This window comes from Taurulus bubalis, assembly GCF_910589615.1.
Source record: "Taurulus bubalis genome assembly, chromosome: 8".
Taxonomy (NCBI): Eukaryota; Metazoa; Chordata; class Actinopteri; order Perciformes; family Cottidae; genus Taurulus; species Taurulus bubalis.
Genome location: NC_136596.1, coordinates 5,452,772 through 5,474,011, shown reverse-complemented (window position 1 = coordinate 5,474,011; position 21,240 = coordinate 5,452,772). Strand labels below are relative to the sequence as shown.

The window sequence follows — 21,240 nt, the reverse complement described above, 5'->3', positions numbered from 1 at the left end:
TCTTTGTCTGGTCAGGTGACAACATACTGATTATCATTTTTAATGAGGCCAGAGCAGTTGTAGGTCAGGACAACCAGCAGAGAAGGGCTTCCCTCTGTGGGCTCTGACTCGGACGTGTCCTGCCAGCGGGTCACTCCTCCGAGGGTTGGGGTCAGTTTAATCAAGTTTCACAAGAACACACAGGAATCGGTTACGGTTACAAGGTAGTAAATAAATTAAAGATGCCCACAAAAAAGAAAGAAACAAGACGGCGCGCCGAGGAGGAAACCAAAGATGTAGATGACGAGGACTCAGAGGATCAGGGACCAAAGCCCAAGAAGAAAAGTAAGCGTGTGCGTGATTCAGAGGGCGCTGGAAGATTAAAGAAGAAGTTTAAAGACAGTGATGAAGACGAATACACTTCTGAGACATCAAGGCCGGATGTGAGGAGCAGCAAAAACAAGAGGAGAGATAAAGTAAAGGTCAAGAAGAAAAAGAAAGCTGAAGAGGATGAGTTGAGCGGTGACTCACAGAAGTCGGATAATGAGGAAAACAACAATGACTCCAAGAGTGAAAAGACAGGAGATGAACCACCTGATGTGATTGAAACGACGACGAAAGGCTCAAGGAAGTCCTCGGTCACAGATAAGATGGGGGCAAAGGATAAAAAAAAAAAGGACTCTGAGAAAGAGGATGAACATGCAGCTGGGGAGGAGGAGGAAGGGAAAAAGAAAAAGAAAGAAAAGAAGAAGAAAGGGTCCGTTAGGGGAGATAGTGATGAAGACACCAAGAAGACAAAAGGAAAGAAGAAGAAGATCGAAAATTACGTGGAGATCTATGAGAACGAGCTTCGCAACTATGACGAGGAAACAGTGGAAAACTACGAGGACGAGTATCACAAGAAGAAAGGTATTTGAAAAAGTTGTTTATCGAAACCTGTCAAATGTGGAATTAAAATACTCTCCATAGAGAGAGCGTGTTGTGATGTCATTGATTCAAGGACAGTTTGATGCAAGTTCGGTTTGAGGAAGTATACTTTGAGCTGTAATGGACCCAAGCTGTGTTCATGTTTGATGTTCATAGTAACGTTACACTGAGGGAAGTGTATGTTTCCTTCATCCTACAGCTATATGACACCTGCCACTTATCTATTTCACAAGCTGATGAGGGGTTTCACAGTCTCTCACTCTCACTCGTTAAATGTAAACACCTTAATTTTAATCTTTTATTCACTTGTGAGCAATGCTGCTGTAATGCTGTAATTTCCCCACTGCGGGACTAATAAAGGATTAGCTTATTTTATATTCTTTTATCTTGTCTTAAAGTTATATTTTTATTGGAAAAGATACTTAAACCCTTAATGTTCCATTACTTACTTTCTATTGTGAACAATTCAGTACATTTAAACGTTTTTGAGGGTTTCTTAATAGGGTCAGAATGTTTGCCATTAAAGCAAGAAAAAAAGCAAATGAGTCGCCTCTATTATAGTTAATTGGAGTTAGAAAAAATTGTGGAATTTGATAGTCAATTTGAGTCAAATTTAAGGTATTTATTTTGAGTTTGTTTAATTTAAGGGAACATTAACTATCTAATTGTAACCTGCACAAAAGACAAAAACCGATTCCCTCCAAACCATAGACACATTTCTATAATACTAGCTCTTACTGTACTGTATATTGTGCAGAGCCTTCACTGGACAAAGTACTTCACAACACTTTATAAACTTTTAATTCATTCCTGTTTCATCGTGATTCTCATAAGAATAGAAGTATTAATGCCACAAACACATGACATCAGACTATAGCGGTCCACTGTATATCGCTCTATGTTTACCATCCTGCTCACACCCTTTGTAACACACTTTCTCCTGCTTTATATGTACTGTGCACCTCCATTTGTATTATGTCACCAAACCCTCCAGTGTATGAGGTAGTGACCATCACTGGCGATGAGCGAGGAGCCGGCACTGATGCCAACGTCTTTGTGACTCTGTTCGGAGACTATGGCATCACTCCCAAAGTCCACCTGGCAAGCAAGTAAGTCCTCTTCAAAGATGACCCTCTGGGGTGAAAGTGAGATCATCTGTCCAAATAAACAACAATGATTTAATTTTTGTTCATCACGCTGCTCTAGCCAGATGTGATTGAAATAGTTTTGTTGCTTGAACTATAAACTGTGTTTTGTTTTTCTCCCTCGCAGCACAGAAAAGAGGTATGTTTTTATTAATGCAGAGGTGGTTGTGAAGGAACGGCTGCTGATTGGTTTGCATGACATGCTTTGCTGCATGATTTCCCCAAATGTTTGCAAGGCTTTCATGTTTAATTATAAGTGAATGTGGAATATTTTATAATTTTTCTCAATTCATGCAACACTTTTTCCTGTTTTTATTATCATTTTCATCTCGTAGGGAAGCATTTGATGAGTGAAAAGATGCAGAAATGTGTGTTTTGTGTCTCATTTTTACTATTTTGTGATTTCAGGAGTCGCACGGCATTCGAACGGGCCAAAACGGATGTTTTCAGAATTCGAACTCACAATGTTGGACATTTGAAAAAGATAAGGTATGTCAGACTCCAGACGTTTCATCCACGATCAAGTCTGTAGAGCAGATCAGGTGCGGACAGCCTTCAGTTTGACCCAGACTAAACACTGCTGGCCCTGGATCAGATTAAGAGATATTTGTTTCTTCCCCTGAATTAGTTTAAAAGAAGAGTGAGACTTACTTATCGAGCTTCTTCTGTTGCTTCAGGATTGAGCATGACAACACGGGCCTGAGCGCCAACTGGTTCCTGGACAGAGTGGTGGTGACGGATGTGATCCGGCCTCACCTGAGGTTCTACTTTGCTTGTAACAACTGGTTCAGTAAGGTGGAGGGAGACTGCCTTTATATCAGAGACCTGCTGGGCAGCATGGACCCCATGGACATACCCAAATGTATGTAGACACAGATAGCGTTTCAGTACATGTGTAACACTTTTTTTAAATATATGATTTATTTGTAGAAATTACAAAACAAGACTAAATGTACAATAGACCTCACAAATAAGGAGTGAAAGGATCACATATCAGACAGCCAAATGGTGAGGATACACATTACAGCCCCCCTCCCCTCGCCTCCCTTTCCCAAAACAAATATACAATAAGGCAATTTGATACATAAACAGAAAAGAAAATTATAAAAGCAACCAAAACCCAACATCAACAACTGGCTGTTAAATACATGTGTAACACTTGCAAGTAATCTATTATATAATTAATACCCATTTTTTGTATGGTTAGTTATTTGTAGTATTCCAGTATTTAATTAAGTGGATCAGCCTGGAAAAAAAAACAGCAATATTTTTTATATTAGTTGACACTGGCTGCTTGTGGTTGAAAAACTATTTTAATTTTTTTGTATCAATTTATTTTTTTTAAAGCTTTTCCTTTTTATATTTACAGATAATAAGTATATAGTGAGTGTTTTCACTGCTGATGTAAAAGGCAGTGGCACGGATGCGGATGTCTTCATCAATATCTTTGGGGAGTTTGGAAACACAGGTAAATTACAGCACAACAGGTAACGTGTGTCCTCATAAAAAACTCACTTACAAAGTGAATTACAGCTGAAAATGCAGTTGATTCTTCTCCAGTTTGACATTTATATCATTTACAAATTGTTCCGCTGTTTAAGGTGAAAGGCGACTTGACAACGACAAAAACAACTTTGAAAAGGGCTCAGAGGACAAGTTCACCATGGAGGCACCAAACTTGGGTAAAGTGAGAAAGATCACCATCGGCCACAACAACAAAGGCTCCTCTGCGGGATGGTTTGTGGACAAGGTAAGAAACAGACAGATGTTATTTACAAGACTGTCTCTTTAGGAAGCTTTCAAGTTAAATCACAAAAAATGCATTGATCAATTCTTAATACAGATAACTCAGGAATAACTCACTTTCACTGGTTACATCGTGTGTAACTTAAGGGATTTACAGAAGATCTTGAAACAAAACTCTGCCATAGTGGCTCACTGTACCTCATTCTGCTCTGCAGAGGTACTTAAGATATGTGAGCCTCCTATTTCCTCTCAGTTTTCTCATCTGAGTCTGGTGTCCATGCTCCCCCAACACATACAATGTGCTCAACTGAACGACACACACACACACACACACACACACACACGGGACACACGTGGCGTCACCCTACCTCTGTGTAAAGGGAGACCATGACCCATTACGGGGTTGCCTTACAGTAAACAGACAGATGAGTCGGTAGACTTGGTGGTGGCTGCAGCACAGACTGACACCAAAGATCAGGGGGAACGACAGCGGTAGTTAATCATGTCCTCTTTGCATCCTGCAATGTGCTGCCGCTGAAGATTTGGGAGTAAAAGTTGTCTTTAAGCAAAATAATTGTCATTGCTGCGAAGGTAACAACAAAGAAAATGCATTAATTAGCTGCCAAGATACAATTATACATTCAATTTCAGAAGACAAAGCATCAATCAAGTTAAATCAGTATAAAAGTATAATAATCATAAACTACATTCTATAGTTGTAAAATGTAGATAGATATGCAAGCAGGCTTTACCCTTTGAATTGACTTATTATTGCTTATGCTTATCATTATTATGGCTTTTATTTTTGCTTTACAGTAACATTTCCTCCACAGCAGACCTCAGTCACATGTTGGCTGTGTTATATTCTGATTTACTTTCTCTCCAGGCAGTTGTGGACGATATAGGAAACAAAGTGGTGTATGAATTTCCAATCGGTCGGTGGTTTGCCATCGATGAGGACGATGGGAAGATCCAGAGAGACTTTTTGGTGGGGGGGAACCAGCCCACAGGTGAGAAATGTGTTCATGAGCCTGGAATAATCACCTTACATACGCTTGTCCTCGTGTTAGTTAATGCAATCGTGGAAAGAATGAATATAAACTCAACGCTTGGCTATTTCCTCCAAATGATTTGCCTCATTTTGGAATAATGATCCGCTTGCCTGGTCTGACAAATATTGCATAAAGGCTTGTAAGACAATAACATTAATGCTACCAAGGAACAGATCATATGCTCTTTCTCTGTTTAGTGTTTTCTGTGTGATTATTAATTCCTGGTTCAGACTATCAATGTTAAGATCGAGTTGATCTGGTATGGGTGCCATGAGCCACAGTGACCCCGCTGGCAGATCCTCTGATAGCCCGACATGTAACTCTACCCACCAGGTATTGTGTACAACGTCCAGATTGTGACAGGAAACATCCGAGGTGCCGGGACCAACTCCAAAATCCACATTGTGATGCACGGCTCGAAAGGCATGACGAACAGCGGCAAGGTGATAACGTAGACAACTTGTGCTTCATAAAAATAAAAATAAACAATGGCTGCAGGAGTTAATTTTCATTTTTTAAATAACGTTGAGCCCTTTTATATCAGGCCACAAGGTACAAATCAAGACAAAAACATGGTATAAATCCCCCCAAAACATCTTAGGTAACAAATTAAAGGGCTACAATAATATATAATCCTCATGTGCAACCTCTAAACACAACTCAAACATTAAATAGGATTAGAGGTTAGGGTTGTAATGCTTTTTCTAGTGGTCATCCAGATTTTTTTTTTTTTTTTTTAATTTCAGACTGCATTATCCCAAACTATTGAATTAATTCCACTGAGTATGAATGTGATGATCATCTGTCTTTCAGTGGATGAACCACTGTTGCCCTTAACTGTTCGTCAATTTGTCTCCAGGTGTTTTTGGAGGGAGGGAAGTTTGAGCGTGGCCTGACGGACATCTTCGATGTTGAGCTTGCTGCGCTCATCAGTCCCCTCAGCAGAGTCACCGTTGGACACGACAATGACGGAGTCAGTGCTGGGTGGTACTGCGAGAAGGTAAATTGGAACATGCACACGGACGTATGCAAACACTACAATCCGGCAATTTACATTTTCTTTCCCCCCCACCCCCATAGGTGGTGGTGTACTGTCCGTTCACAGGGGTAGAGCAGACCTTCCCATGCAGTAAATGGCTGGATGAGGGGGAAGGAGATGGGCTGATAGAGAGAGAGCTCTATGAGATGGTCTCACTCAGGCAGAAGAGACAGAAGAGTAAGTTGAATGTCAATAATTATGGCTCTGAGCAAACATATTCAAAACACCATTCAAAGCTCCATCATATGAATCATGCATTTGCATAATGACTCAGCAGGCAGTCTACCTTCATCTGCTTAGTCATTTTAATGAGTTGTTTTTGCTATTGCTTGTGAAATAAACATAAATGGACAGTGCAATTTGTATCTACTATACTTGTTTTCTTCAGGTCCAAAAACATATACATTATTATCATTATTAAACAGATGTGATTTGATTGTCCTCAGAGCATCCGTGGTCCTTGTGGATCTGGACATCAGACATGTCCGGTGCGGGAACCGATGCGGACATCTCTTTCCAGGTGTACGGAGAAAAGGGCAAGAGCGATGAGATGGGACTGAACAACAAAACAGACAACTTTGAGCAGGGACAAGTGGACCGGTTTATGGTAGGTTCATGCCACACGCATTATTCTCTTCCGTTAGATAATGAGGCTTTGTGGGAAACCTTTTATCCTGATGTGCTCCTGCAGGTTGAGCTCCCTGATTTGGGAAGATTTACCAAACTCCGCATCTGGCACGAGAAGAGAAATGCTTTTGCCGGATGGCATCTCAGTAAGGTGAAAATAATTACGTTGTTAATAATCGGCTGTTAGTAAACACAAGGCATATACAGATAATGTGAATATAATTGTCCAATGGAGAAAAAAAAGCTTTTTTCCATCTCTGAACAAGAGAGTTCAGCTTTGAGAGTTCAGTGTTCAAACACTTGAATTAAATGGTAATCCAGGCACATTCCCTGACATATATTGAAGCTTTGCATGTTTTCAACTAGGCAACTTTGATGAAGACGTTAACAAAGGAGAAGTACAAGTTTCCTTGTGAGCGCTGGCTGGACACAAATGAAGACGATAACGAGGTTGTGAGGGAGCTTTCTGCCACAGGAGACTCCATCACTGAGCCGCTGCCCGGTGTGTAGATGCACCTGTACGAGCAACACAGATCTGCTCTGCCAAACATAGAGGAGAATGTCAAACCTGATTGAATTGTGTTGTTTCTGTCCTGCAGTCATCAAATACAGAGTCACAGTTTGCACGGGGAATGTTGGCGGCAGCGGCACAGACGCATCTGTTTTTCTAAATCTGATTGGAGACCTGGGTGACACCGGAAATCGAGAGCTGGTCGTCTGCAAAAACAACGTCAACAAGTTTGAGAAAGGAAATGTGGGTGAAATATCAGGAAGGAAAACGTATTTCTCTGTCGTCTCCTTCTTGATATGCTTCTTAGTTGTTGAGTCTTTCTATTCAAGAATCGCAGGACGAACGTCCAACCAATCAGCGTGCTTTAAACTGATTATTTTCTCTTCCACGCACTGGAGCCAATCACTTGTCTGTGTGAATCAAATGTGCTGCATCTTAGCATGCTAACTGTTTCTGGTGTCGTAGGTTTCTGACTGATAATGGATTCCAGCCCAATAATCATTAGACTTTAAACCCTGATGAATTCTTCCCATCTCATCAAAATGGTTTATGTATAAACTATACTCTCCTGATGGGAATACTGTTATGTAAACTCTATATAACCACTATCACAAACACTGGTAACATATATTGAATAATTACAATGTTTTTTATCTGCTAAATGTGATGTTACTCTAATTCTTTTTCTTTTTTTCTCTCCCCAGTTGGATGAGTTCATAGTGGAGGCAGTAGCTCTTGGGAAGATTCGCAGGGTGAGGATTGGACACGATGGCAAAGGCGGAGGCTGCGGCTGGTTCCTCGATAAAGTGATTGTAAGAGAGGAGGGACAGGCTGAGACCAATGCTGTGGAGTTCCCTTGCAACAGGTGCATTAGTGTCAGTGTGAACACAGAGAAAATGGCGCTAAACCGTTGTTACAACCACAGGTGTGTGTAACAGATGAGAGTTGGTTCATTGCAGGTGGCTGGACCGCAACGAGGACGACGGACAGATTGTTAGAGAGTTAGTGCCGTTCTCAGATGGACAGCGTCTTTACAGTAAGTCAGAGGAATCTTGAGTTGTATTTCAACATCTGAACTGAAGCCCTCCTTGACGCTTGTGGCTCTGCGTGTGTCAGACGTCGACTACCACATCGCGGTGAAGACGGGTAGCATCCCCGGGAGCAGCTCCGACTCCAACGTGTTCGTCAAGCTCTATGGAGAGAAAGGTGACACCAGTACGATGATGCTGTTGGTCTCTGCCAACAACCTGGGGAACTACTTTGAGACGGGCCGCGTCGACATCTTCACAGTGGAAACGTTTGATATTGGACAGGTGACACAGTGGAGGCAAAAACATGTGATTTGATGTATGAGGAGCTTTAGAAATCATTTATTGAAGGCACACAGTCAAATACTTTGTGGTTCCTTCCATCATAGGGTCCCACATGCTAACAATATATGCTGGCAAAGTGCTTTGAATGAACCACATGATGAATATCAGGTTATTTACATTCAAGGAATTATATTACAGAAGATACCATCATCAGTGGTTTCATTAGACCGGGTCCAACTATGCATGATGCTGCATTTGTTAAAGTAAGAGATGTATAAACGCCTTTGTCTCATTTGATAGTATTTTATTAGGATGTCTTTGTCTGACTCCTCAGTAAATGTGTGTAATCCTTTATCAAATTTAGATATTGTCATCCATTTAATCTTATTCTAGATCAACCGTCTGATGATTGGCCACACCAACGAGGGCATGCGTGCCGGCTGGTTCTTGGACAGCGTTCAGCTCATGGTTCCAGTCCATGGAAAGCAATACATGTTCCCCAGTCACCGCTGGCTGTCGAGGGACGAGGCTGATGGCAAGACACAGGTGGAGATCTATCCCAGCGAGATCCTGGACATAGAACAGCGTAGGCAACATTCACACACTCTCACATCATAAGAAGAAACTTGCAGAATCAATAACTTCTTTTAAATCACTGTTTAAAAGTGCATTGCTTTTAAGTGATGTCGTCCTTTTATGTCGGTTTATGATTTTTTTCATGCAGTTATTTTGTTCCCCTGTTTTTGTTTGTTTATTTTATTTATTTGTTTGTTTGTTTTCGATTCCATTTGCTATTCATTTGTCTTCATTGCCTTGAAGATATGTATAACTATACTTTGCTTCTCTGTAGAGCACTTTGTAAAACTTTGTTTTTAAAAGGTGATATATAAATAAAGTTATTATTATTATGATATACATATACACGCACACACACACACACACTGCAGGTTCATTCTGACATATATGACATGAGCCTAAAAAAACTGCTCTGCTTCAGTCACATTTTCTCAAGGAATATTGACAACATTTGTGCTGTTATTCTTTTATTTTCTCTCATCACCACTTCCTTTGACTATTTTCAATATGTTCTTTCCAGTGATGAATTATGAGGTAACAGTCGTGACTGGAGATGTGACTTTTTCTGGTACCAACGCCAGAGTGTTCATCCAGATCTACGGGCACAAGGGCAAGACAGAAGTCATCACGCTCGAAAGCAGATCTAACAACTACGAACGAAACACCACAGAAATATTCAAGGTATCAGAGATATCACTCTAAAATGCATCTCAGTAGTTAAATCTGAAAGCCAAAGAAAAACATTGATGTCAGGATGTTACATTTTGAGCTCAAACATAATGTTCTCTTAGATAGAGGCCAAAGATGTGGGGAAGGTCTTCAAGATCCGCATCGGCCACGATGGCTCAGGGATCGGGTCTGGCTGGTTCCTGGAGACGGTGGACGTCAAACATCTAATCATGGCCCTGGTGCCCAAGGAGAAGAAAAAGGAGGACAAGAAAAAGAAGAAGAAAAAGAAAAAAGACGAAGAAGACGTGGACGAGGAGGGAGGAGAGGAGATGAGGGAAGTGGTGCTGACTTACCATTTCCCCTGTTCGCGCTGGCTGGCCGGGGGAGAGGAGGACGGCGAGCTGGTGGTGGAGCTGCTGCCTGAGGATGCAGAGGATCTGGAAGGTATTGCATGAATATAACAACAAATGCATCAGAACTACCCATTTTGTTTCCCTAATATTTGAAGCATACAGTAATACCAACCTACTAACCTCCAAGTCGTCTAAATAAATAGACCCACAGCTTGGTGGAGCTGCTATTTATTCAAAGATGAGGGGGGATGACAAACTAATATATTCTTTCACACATGTTCATATCTTGTACTCGGTGTTGAAGACGTGCATGATTTGATTTCCTGGCCCACATATGCGACAGGAAGAGGATTTAGTAACTCATCCCTTGTATTGTCTGACAGTCAACACCTATGAAGTGTGCGTCTTCACTGGCGACATGCTCGGCGCTGGGACCGACGCCAACGTCTTCATTAACATTTATGGGGAAAATGGAGACACCGGAGAGCGCTGTCTGAAAAACTCTGACAACCTCAACAAATTTGAGCGGCGGCAGGTATGATGCATTTAAAGTAGTACAATTAATTATACATATTTTTTTAATTCGCTATTGCAAACAGCAAAGCCAAGATATGCTGAAAAAACACTCCACTATGATTCATAAAAAAATCACTCCAAACACATTATTTATATTTAGGCTGGCTCACATTTTTAGAAGTATTATTCGATTTACTTCCACGCAACATGAGCCTTGCACCGAGGTGTGGGTGGGAGTGTATTCTGGTAGGAATACAAGCTCTCCTGCAGGAAAGCCAGCTGTGACTGAGAGGAGCTGTGAGAAGTCCTCTGTAACATTGAACCTGTCTTACATTTACTCATTACTTAATCCAAACCTGTGAATTATTAATCTCTACATTACGCCTGGCTCTGTGGGAACAATAACCTCACGTCTGCAGATCAAAAGCAACAATAGCCTTTTGTCATTCAGTGGAGGTAATGTTTGTCTACTAAACCAGACAGGTATTGTCTTTATTTCAGTGTGGCGCCGATAATGTTTAGTTTTTGTTGACACTATCACAGAGCTGGTAATTCATTGGTGTGTTTTAACATTAAGTTCATAGTAAGTGGTGGTGCTGAACATATTCAGAGGTGTTTCTAACATTCTGCCCCCGAAGAAACGATCAGAAAGACACAGGCATCCGGTTTCCAATAGGAAGGCTGCTTGTTCAAAACAGATAGATCTGCACACCAAGTAGCTTCGGTTAAAAGTATTTTTATTGCAGTGTAACGTTTTGGGCCACCTGGCGTGCGTATATCTGTTTTAATTATTATATTCTCACACCCTCATGTGTTTTAATTGGAGTACAAACAAATAGAAACACTCTTCCAATTGAATCCAGTAAAAACAGTGTAATAATTACCTTGGTAATAAACATTTTTTTAAAGCAAAAATACAAAAAATATATATATTTAAAAGGTTATTATTGTCTGTAACAGAACAGTATGTTGTATTTTGCAGGAGGATGTTTTCATCGTGACAGCTGTTGATCTGGGTCTATTGAAGAAGCTACGAATCCGTCATGACAAAACTCGTTCTCATTCGTCTTGGTACCTGGATCGTGTTGAGATCGTGGACACAAAGGATGATACAACGTAGGTGAAACCAACAAGCCGTTTGCGTGGGTTTTGTTCAGTATCTCACCCGACTGTGAAAGTGATATTTTCATGTAATTATTCAAAACGGATAGTGATGTAATCATGTGTTGTTGGTGCTGATGAGAGGTATTTCCTCTGCAGGTACTTTTTCCCTTGTACCCGCTGGCTGGCAGTGGATGAGGACGATGGACAGATAGCAAGAGAGCTGGTTCCTGTGGACGAGGCCTTCATGAGGAAGGATGACGATGACGAGGATGCAGGCGGAACTCTGGGGCTCGAGCAGAAATGTAACACACTTTCAAAGCTCGCTCATGTCTTAGTAGAGAGGGCTGCTCCAGTATTTATCTAAGTGCTGGTGAAACAAGAGCAAAAAGGGACTAGTGTGTTAGTGTGAAGATGAAGGATTAAAGTACTGACTTGTTCAATTTGATCTTATAGCCATGTCAACAACATATACTATCAAAATAAAAACCGGGGAGAAGAAGTATGCTGGAACTGATTCCAACGTCTTTGCCATCCTATTTGGTGAAAAAGACGACACAGGTACAATAACTCATTCTCGTGGTGGCTTTGTGCTGCATGTTATTGGCTTAATGATGCCAATCTGAATTAAACACGTTTGGATGTCACTCACAGGGGTCATCAACCTCAAGGCTTGTAAGAACTATAAGAATAAGTTTGAACACGGGATGATCAATGAGTTCACCGTGGAGGCGGTGGATTTGGGCGACCTGGAAAAGCTTCGAATTGGCCACGACGACTCAGGTGGGTAAAGAAACGGCTCTCCAGACCAACATTAAGCAGCGCACTCTATGAAACTGAATACGCTAATACTGCTTTTTCACAATCAGGGAGCTCAACTGGTTGGTTCTTGGACTGGGTCGAGATTGACGCCGTCTCTCAGGGTCAGAGGCTGCGCTTCCCGTGTGGCCGCTGGTTGGATAAAGGAGAGGATGATGGCATGATTGTGAGGGATCTTTACCCCGCTGAGTTACAGACTGAGCTCTACATGCCATGTGAGGGAACAGCTGAGCAATACTCTAATCCATTAGTGACAGTGGCAATGTGCTGATTGAAAAATCTTCCGGCAAAAGTGCTTCATGCTAAGTTTTACTCCGTTAAAAGTGTGAAAGCATTCACAGTAAATGTATTTAAAGCAGTTGTCAGATCATTGACTCTCTGATCGTGTCACTGTGGTAGGCCTGCCTTTTAAACTCCACCATGAAACACTCCAAATCGCAACACTGCAGTCGTAGATAATGCTTTATTTTCACTTTTAGATATTAGATACATTAGATATTAACACAAATTATTATTTGGGGGCTACAAATGTTGCCCTGTCCACACAAGGCTTCAGGATTTCCAGTGCTCCAATAACACTTCTCTTAGTCTAAGCATGTGAAACATAGTGGTACATTGTAAACGTACATCCTCCATCTTGCTTGTATAACAAAGCTGAAATGTTCCCCTCAGTTGTGCCTTACGAGATAAAGATATACACCAGCGATGTGTTTGGTGCGGGAACCGACGCTGATGTGTTCATCGTCTTGTACGGCCGTAAGGGAGTGTGCACGCAGCAGAAACACCTGTGTGTCAACAAGAGAGAGCGACGTCTTTACTTTGAGAGGGGAGCCAAGGACATGTTTATTGTGGAGGTGAGTGTGTGGATTGTGACTACGTCCTTTAATAAAAACAGCGTGCGAAAATCCCCCTGCGCCTATTATTAGACAAAAAACAACAACATATTATCTCCGGAACCACATCGTTGTTTAACTTCATTTAAATTGCTGCAATACCGCAACCCTTGTGAGAAGATATATCTGGTGTAAAACATAATTAAAGTGACAATTTTTTGACTGAAACTCCTTTGAACACCCAAATGCTGTGTTATATTATGATTTTTGTTGCATATTCTGATTCTTTAGGTCCTACTCTTTCCAAAAATCGTGTCTTATCAGTATGTGGGCTGTTGTTAGGGCACCATAATACAGTTTGAAAAACTCAGGGACCGCTCAAGGAGGCATTTTTGGGAAATCTTGCTCATATGGTGCTAGATGTTCATAGGTATGATCAAAATATCTTTTAAACAGGATTTTTTTGCAGATGTACATTATTTTCCCAAGACTTTGCTGAACAAATACATCCAATAAACACAAGTATTGGAATTAATTTAGGGTTCCTACGACGACACAGGGAAAAATAAAAAAAGGTCTAGAGACAAAATTGGCGACTTCAGCTCTCAACACTGTGTTGTCTCTTTAACCAGCTGGAGGATGTCGGTGAGGACATCGAGAAAATCAGGATAGGACACGACAACAAGGGCACCAACCCAGGATGGCACCTCGACAGAGTGGAGATCAGACGACAGCTTAGGAAAGGGAAGGTAGTAAAACATCCACTTGAGATTACACCTGTTTATACAGCATAATTAAGAATTTCCTCTGTGCCCTCATTAAATTAGTATCAATTAATAATGGAGCGCCTATCGGCTCACAGCTCTCAGAGTCAGATATACTTTCCCTCAGTGTCAGGCCGACACAGCTGGGCTCAGTTCACATGTTTTTTTCTTATGTTTTACTGTAGGGTTCAGAGACGACCATATTCCCATGTGAGTGCTGGCTGGCCAAGTCTGAAGATGATGGGGAGACGGTGAGGGAGCTGGTCCCCTCGGACATCATCACAGAGAAACTCCTCAGAGATGGGAAGCTGAAAGTGACTGAAGTGGAGGTGGAGGACGCTTTGGAAAGTAGGACTTTAGTCCCCGAGACACTTCAGAGATTAAGTTAAAACATGTAAAGCATAAAATAACCTTATAAGATATGATGCACTGTTGTAGATTCAAACAACTAACAGTAATTAAAATGTGGCCGCTACTGGGCCCTGGTTCCCCGCCCATTGCAGCCGGCCGCTCATAGTCGTAGTGATGAGGCGACAGAATTATCACCTGACTCTGCAGCTCCCCTCAGCTTTATGGAGCTGCATAAGTTTCAGCTTATTATTGAGCTTAATTCATTAGATGTGCATGAACACACACACACACACTGTTGGATTGGAAGCTATTCAATTAATTTAAGCAATGAATGGATATCAGTTCACAGCAGAAAAGTCTAAATTGTCTTTATTTTCCACACTACATTGTGTTTGTTAACTTAATTAATATTTCTGTTTTTCTTCCGTCACAGCTCACATGTACGGCGTGTCTGTGCGGACAGGTGATATGTATGGAGCGGGAACTGACGCCAACGTTTTTCTCACCATCCACGGAGACCTGGGGGACACAGGAGAGCGCAAACTCGCCAAATCCGAGAACAACAAGAACAAGTTTGAGAGAGGAGAGGTATGTGAGAAAAGGGGTGAGGCGGGTCACATCACTGCTGGTGCTTAAAGTGTCATATCCTCTTTGCCTCTTAGGTGGACAAGTTCTCTATTGAGGCTGTGGACTTGGGCCAGGTGTTTAAGATACGTATTCGCCACGACAACTCCATGATAGGGGCCGACTGGAACCTTGACCAGGTCGAGGTGCTGGATTTTGAAACGGAGGAGGTGTACATGTTCCTGTGTGAGCGCTGGCTGTCGGAGAAGAAAGAGGACAAACGCATTGAGAGGACGTTCTTCGTCAAGGTTTGTTAAACTTGGGTTATGGTTCATACTTTTGTCTTTGTATTTGATTTCCTTTTATCTGCTGCTGCAGTAAAATGTGTGAACGCGAAGGAAATTAGTAGATAATTTGTCTCTTATGGGTCTGGTTCAGGGGTATGAAGGGGAAAGAAACACTGATCCAAATTCCAAGAAGATGCTTCAAGCCAAACTGGGACTGGACAGAAATGCCAACAAGAAGAAAAAGAAGAAAAAGATGGCAGCGGTGGAAGAGGGTCCAAGTAAGGCCTCACAACTATTCTCTGTGTTTCTCTTGATGAGGTTGGAGTATGATGGGAACAACATATCTTCTTGATATATAAATTGTCTGCAAGTAGTTTAACCCTCTGGAGTATCTCACACTGATTAGACAAACACGATATAACAAGTTTATTAGTGAGTTTTAGGGGAGTATTGTTACTCCAAGACAGATATATTTCCCTATAGTGTCCACTCTTTATGCTAAGCTAAGCTAGCCAGCTTCTGGCTATAGCTTTATATTTACTCAACAGGCATCTAAATCGAGCGCATTTTCAGAAATGTCAAATGTTCATTAAACATTGAACTATTCCTGTTGTTCTCTTCCAACCAGTCATCCCCTATCATTTCACCTTGTCCACTGGGATGGAGCGGGATGCCGGCAGTACAGCCAGGGTCTATGTCATCATCACCGGACCCAACGACGTGGAGACAGACCGGCTGTGGCTCGACCTCCCCGAGGGAAAGAAATCCTTCACAGCTGGCACCATGGAGCACTTTGTGTGTTCTGGGACCGACGTAGGAGAGATCAAGAGGGTGGAAGTGAGAATCTGAGAACTGCCTCTGTTGCTAAATCTGTGAAACTGTCTTCTCTCTGCTGCACTGTTGTTAAAAATTTAAATAAAGCCATTCGAGCTCAGCAATAATTAATTCTCGCTGTGCCTTCTGGTACCTACATCAAACAAACTCAAGTGATATATAAATTCCCAGTTCTACCCTCCCCCTCTCCTCTTCCTCAGCTCGGTCATAACGGTGTCACGCCAGAGAGCTGCTGGTTGGTGGATGAGCTGTCGGTTGCCGTGCCAACCAAAGGTATCAAGTACATCTTTCCGTGTAAGTGCTGGCTGGCTAAAGACCGGGGAGATGGTCTGACCGCCAGACTGTTCAATGTGCTGGACTCCAGCACCATCAACATTAACCGCAAAGTGAGTCAGAGCACCTAAAAATATGAAACCTGGGAAAAGATTCAGTTACTAGGTTGTGTAAAAACAGAACTAGTCTCTTCCTCACCTGTATCATCCATCACTGTTTATTTTAGGTCATTTATTCGGTAACAGCTGTCACAGGTGACACTCAGTATGCAGGGACAGATACCAACATTTTCCTGACGGTGTTCGGAGCCAATGGGAGCACAGAGGAAATGCTGCTGGTCAAAAATGAGGACAGGTCAGTCATATATATATATATATATATATATATATATATATATATATACATATACATATATATATAGTCTCTTGTTTTGGAAAATACACTTATTCGCGCTCTTATCAGCACTTAAAGTGGCTTTAATCAATATTTACATCATAATAGTGTATCAAATGACAACGCAATGAAGTGCAGTGATTAAACAAGAGATAATTAACCATCTGCAGCTCCCCTCATCTTTACAGAGCTTTTTGGTTAGTTTCACTTCATTGCTTAGCTCTCAGAGCGTAGTTTTTGACCACAGCCCTCGGCAGCTGTGTTCAGCAAAACAAATTTAAATCCCCCTACGCTACCAGCTAATCAACAAACAACAGTTAGCAACTGACATCCCGGAGCATTCAGAAGATCTTTCCCTCAGGAGGTGGCGGAGACCAAAAACCGAGCTAAAAGAGGGTGAATAAATAGGGCAAACAGTCATCTGGTGGACAGAAAACACGACTCCAAATGAATGAAAATGTTGGTCCATAAATGTTGGATGCGTAAACAGTTATTGAAGGTTTAAACAATACTTTACATATTAAACAAACACGATTAAACTTCAGAGGTGCCTGTAGGTAGTTAGGCCTAGTGGCTGCTGGCTGCAGCGAGATGGTTAGCTGTACGCTAACTGGGCAAAAAAAAGCATGCAAGCATATTTCAATATCTTGAAGATAACCTTCTTAAATCCATATGTTTCTAATGCAACATTGAATGTATCTAGGTTTGAAAGGGACCAAGAAGACACATTCAGTTTGGAGATCGATGACATCGCTCCTCTGAAGAAGATCAGAGTTCGGATTGACGGCTCTGGAAGTCGGCCTGACTGGTTTCTTGACAGGGTAATGTAAATACTACTAGTAATACCATCTACAGTAGCACACTTTTTGATAACACCTATCAAAATATAGTATGTAATAAAGAAAGATATGAAGATATTCCTCGAGGTGGAGGACTATGTGATTACAAGTTATATAAAGCCTTTTGTGGCGAGAGGAGTTGCGCAAAGCCTTATAAATTGCCTTTAAGTGATAATGACTCACAGTCAACTTCAGTTTGGTTTGAAGACGACAAGTTTGAAGATGAAAGAAATCTGTTGGCGTGAAGTTAAAGAGATGTTAGCTTACCAGACCTCTATCGCCCACTCCACATCTCCGCTTGAGGCTAATTGCTCCAGGCTACATTAGCCGCTATTAGCATAGTCTATCTGAACTGTCAACTAGGGCTTATGCTTGGTGCGATCATATCTTGTTTAACATTTTATATACTCCACAAATTCAGGCGCGTAGTTACATTTAAGAATGCAATTCAAATCAAAGTATTGGTCAGAAAAATTGCTATTGAATATTTCCATATAACTTCAACGGCCTGGATACTATATTTTCAGATCCTGATGCGGAACCTGAACACGGAGGAGAATTATCTGTTTACCTACGAGAACTGGCTGTCGAAGACAAAAGGGCCAAAGAGGGTTAAGGTGTGTGAGCTGGCGGCTGTGGTGGATGAGGAGGAGATGGTGGAGAGAACTACCTACATCATCCAAGTCCAGACCAGTGATGTCGGAGGTGGGTCTCATAAGTTGCTCGTTTAAAGAAAACATGTTTGGCCTTAAAAAGCCTATGTTGCATGTGTATTTTATCTAGTGATTACTTAATGTATCCATGCAACATTATTATGCATATGTAACGATCTGCTTTATTCACTAAGTGCCTGTGATTTTAGCTGCCGGCACTGACGCCAACGTGTTCGTGATTGTGTTCGGGGAGTACGGAGACACCGGGATGCTGCCTCTGAAGGAGAGCACCAACAGGAACAAGTTTGAGCGTAAAATGAAAGATGTGTTCAGGTTCCCGGACATGTTGAGTCTGGGCGAGCTGTCAAAGGTCCGAGTGTGGCACGATAACAAAGGTGAGGAGGAAAAGAACGGACAACAGCTTGAAGGTTCTTTGAAAATGATTTTGATGATTTGTCACAGTGATTTGTGTTTTTAAAGTTGTAAAGTTTTGTTTGATTACAATCTCAGTAGGATTATGGTGTGGTTATTAATCAGCTATCATACCCAAGTCATACCACCAAGAAGTGGCAGTATCGACCCCATTCTGCATCGTGTGTTTTAATATATATATTAAATATTCTTTTTTTGTGGAAATTCAGTAGCTCGCTTTTTTTTAACTGACACTTAGCTGAGAAGTGCATCACTACTTTCTCACATGAGTGGTATCGATCCTCTCACCCTACTCTCGGCAAGAAAGCAACAAAATGTCAAACTATTCCTTCAGAAGTTGCTCAGCAATTTTGTTATATTTTGTGTGTACCATCAAAACAACTAGATTGTAAACAGATGAAACACATCATTGCTTTTAAGAAACATTCATGTAGTGAACGGATAAAAGCATAACGGGCTTTCGTTGTAGGCCCTGCTTCTGGTTGGCACCTGGAGTACATTGACGTGAAAGACGAGGCCATGGACGAAACCTTCAGGTTCCCCTGCGACCGCTGGTTGGCTAAAAATGAAGACGACTCTCAGATAATGAGGGAGCTGGCCTGTGCCAACAACAACGCTTTAGACCTCAGTGATAAAACCAGTGAGTCTGTGTGCATAATTACGAGAATAAGTACCCGACTTGCAGCTCATTCCAACCATTCGGCCGATGTCAAACGATCACAGTGCGACAATGTTTGTCTCTGTGCTTTGCCACAGAATATGAAATTGCCACAACAACCGCGAACACACACGACGCCTCCACCACGGAAAACGCCTGGATTGTGTTGGAAGGCAGGAAAACTCGTTCCAAGGAATTTGTTCTGGAGAATAAGAAAAAGAAGTTCTTAGGGTAGGTCTTCAAAGGGAGCCTGGGTGCCTCGGCTAACGTTGAAACCCTTTTATTTCGGCCTTACATAATCTCCGCTCTCTCACATGTTTTGTTTTTCCTCCCCTCTTTTATCTTGTAGCTTCACTTTCTGTTCTCCGAGCCTCTGCTCTCAGGGGAGCTAATCCCATGAGCCGCACAAAAGAAAACCTCTCTTGACATACCGCTGAATTTAACCGTTCAGAATGATTGCCTGCACAAACCAGCGGTAACTTCCGTGTGACCCTTTTCACAGCGGCGCCACCGACACGTTCGAGTTTTCGTCAAAGCACGTGGGGGAGATCGCTGGGATCTGCATCGGCCACATCACGAAAGACGGAAAGAAGGTGAAGAAGGAAGCCTTCTGGCATGTCCTGGAGGTGGTGGTGACAGAACGGGAGCTGGGAAACAAGTAAGTTGAACTTCACACATCTTCTATAAAATGTCACGGTGAGGGACTTCAAAACCGTCCCTTTTGTTTAGGTATTTCTTCCACTGCGATGCTCAAATCCCTCTGGCGGCCAAAAAGGACAAATTCCTGACATTCGAGTGCTTCAAGTCCGTCGAGAGCTTTGCGAGCAAAGTCCGCAAGCTGGTCCCCGTCAAGTACGAAATCATCGTCATCACGGGGGACGTGAAAGGGGCCGGCACGGACGCCAACGTTTTCATCAGCATCTACGGCGTCAACGGCGACTCGGGCAAGCGACACCTGCGGCAGAAGTTCCGCAACCTTTTCGAGCGAGGCCGAACGGATCGCTTTGTGCTAGAGATGCTGGACCTCGGGGAGCTGCTGAGGGTCATAGTGGAGCACGACAGCAGCGCCTCCAACTGCGGGTGGCACTTAGGGTGCGTGGAGGTGACCAACACGGCCAACTCAGTGACGACCATCTTCCAGTGTGGGAAGTGGCTGGACACCGACAAGGCCGACGGGCAGATTCAACGCGTTCTCTACCCCAAATATTAGGAGGAGGGTGCATGTGTCATGAGCGGGTGAGCATTCCTTTACAGACGCTCTGTGAAGGAAAAATACCTGAATGTACCTTTGTCAACTTTTAAAGGAAACACCGTTGCTCTTTTTTTGTTTGTTTGTGCCAACTGTTCGGGTCGCCCCTCTTAACTTTAAATTGGTCAGCCTATTAAGGATTGATTTAATAATTAAATGCAGGTGTTAATGATTGTCCAATATGTAATGGCTTTGTTTTGGAACACGTTAAGCAAAATAATCACATTAATATTCACATTCAAATTACAGCCTACAGATTAAAAAATGTAAGGTGTACACTGATACATTTTTGTATTTAAAAACTTTTGATAAGGATCCCTTTAGTTATTTTTGTAAAGAATTGTGTCACGACCAAGATATGTACAACGCAGGACAAGGATACTGTTTCTAAATGATCTTCAGTGTATAATCTGCATTTCATTACTGTAATAAAAGCAGACATGTGCACTGATACGGATAAATCTAATATTGTCGTGTGTGTGTGTGAGAATCAGAAACAATTATCAAACGGTGACCAATAACTCCACAGATTAGATTAGTTGTCAGCATTTTAGGCAGTTTATTTGAAAAACACATACAAAAAGATCATATACAAGACAATAAATAAAAAAGAGACAGAACAGTTTGGGTTAAGCTATGCAAGTTTTTGCATCATTAGTAATAAATACAGTACAAAATCCACCCAGAGTGAATCTAAAGATTTTCCACAATATTCACTGATCATGTTATTCTTCATT

The 21,240-nt window shown here is 41.9% G+C and overlaps 1 protein-coding gene across 1 annotated transcript; it reads left to right on the top strand.

Moving 5' to 3' along the window:
* Positions 1-221: 221 nt before the first annotated feature.
* On the top strand, positions 222-20,464 carry loxhd1b (lipoxygenase homology PLAT domains 1b; the record flags this gene model as incomplete). The annotated part of the gene is made up of 43 exons (XM_079222520.1): positions 222-888; positions 1,901-2,015; positions 2,179-2,190; positions 2,460-2,540; positions 2,729-2,913; positions 3,421-3,519; positions 3,653-3,801; positions 4,684-4,807; positions 5,183-5,292; positions 5,709-5,849; positions 5,930-6,065; positions 6,335-6,495; positions 6,580-6,666; positions 6,882-7,017; positions 7,115-7,269; positions 7,731-7,891; positions 7,986-8,062; positions 8,143-8,339; positions 8,733-8,925; positions 9,436-9,596; positions 9,707-10,028; positions 10,321-10,472; positions 11,436-11,569; positions 11,714-11,859; positions 12,011-12,115; positions 12,209-12,337; positions 12,424-12,588; positions 13,046-13,227; positions 13,839-13,955; positions 14,156-14,318; positions 14,755-14,909; positions 14,984-15,193; positions 15,324-15,450; positions 15,801-16,009; positions 16,207-16,392; positions 16,506-16,633; positions 17,376-17,493; positions 18,039-18,216; positions 18,374-18,559; positions 19,066-19,236; positions 19,353-19,485; positions 19,757-19,912; positions 19,984-20,464. The coding sequence occupies 43 exons, from the start codon at positions 222-224 to the stop codon at positions 20,462-20,464; spliced, it is 7,200 nt and encodes a 2,399-aa protein (XP_079078646.1).
* Between the last annotated feature and the right edge of the window lie 776 nt (positions 20,465-21,240).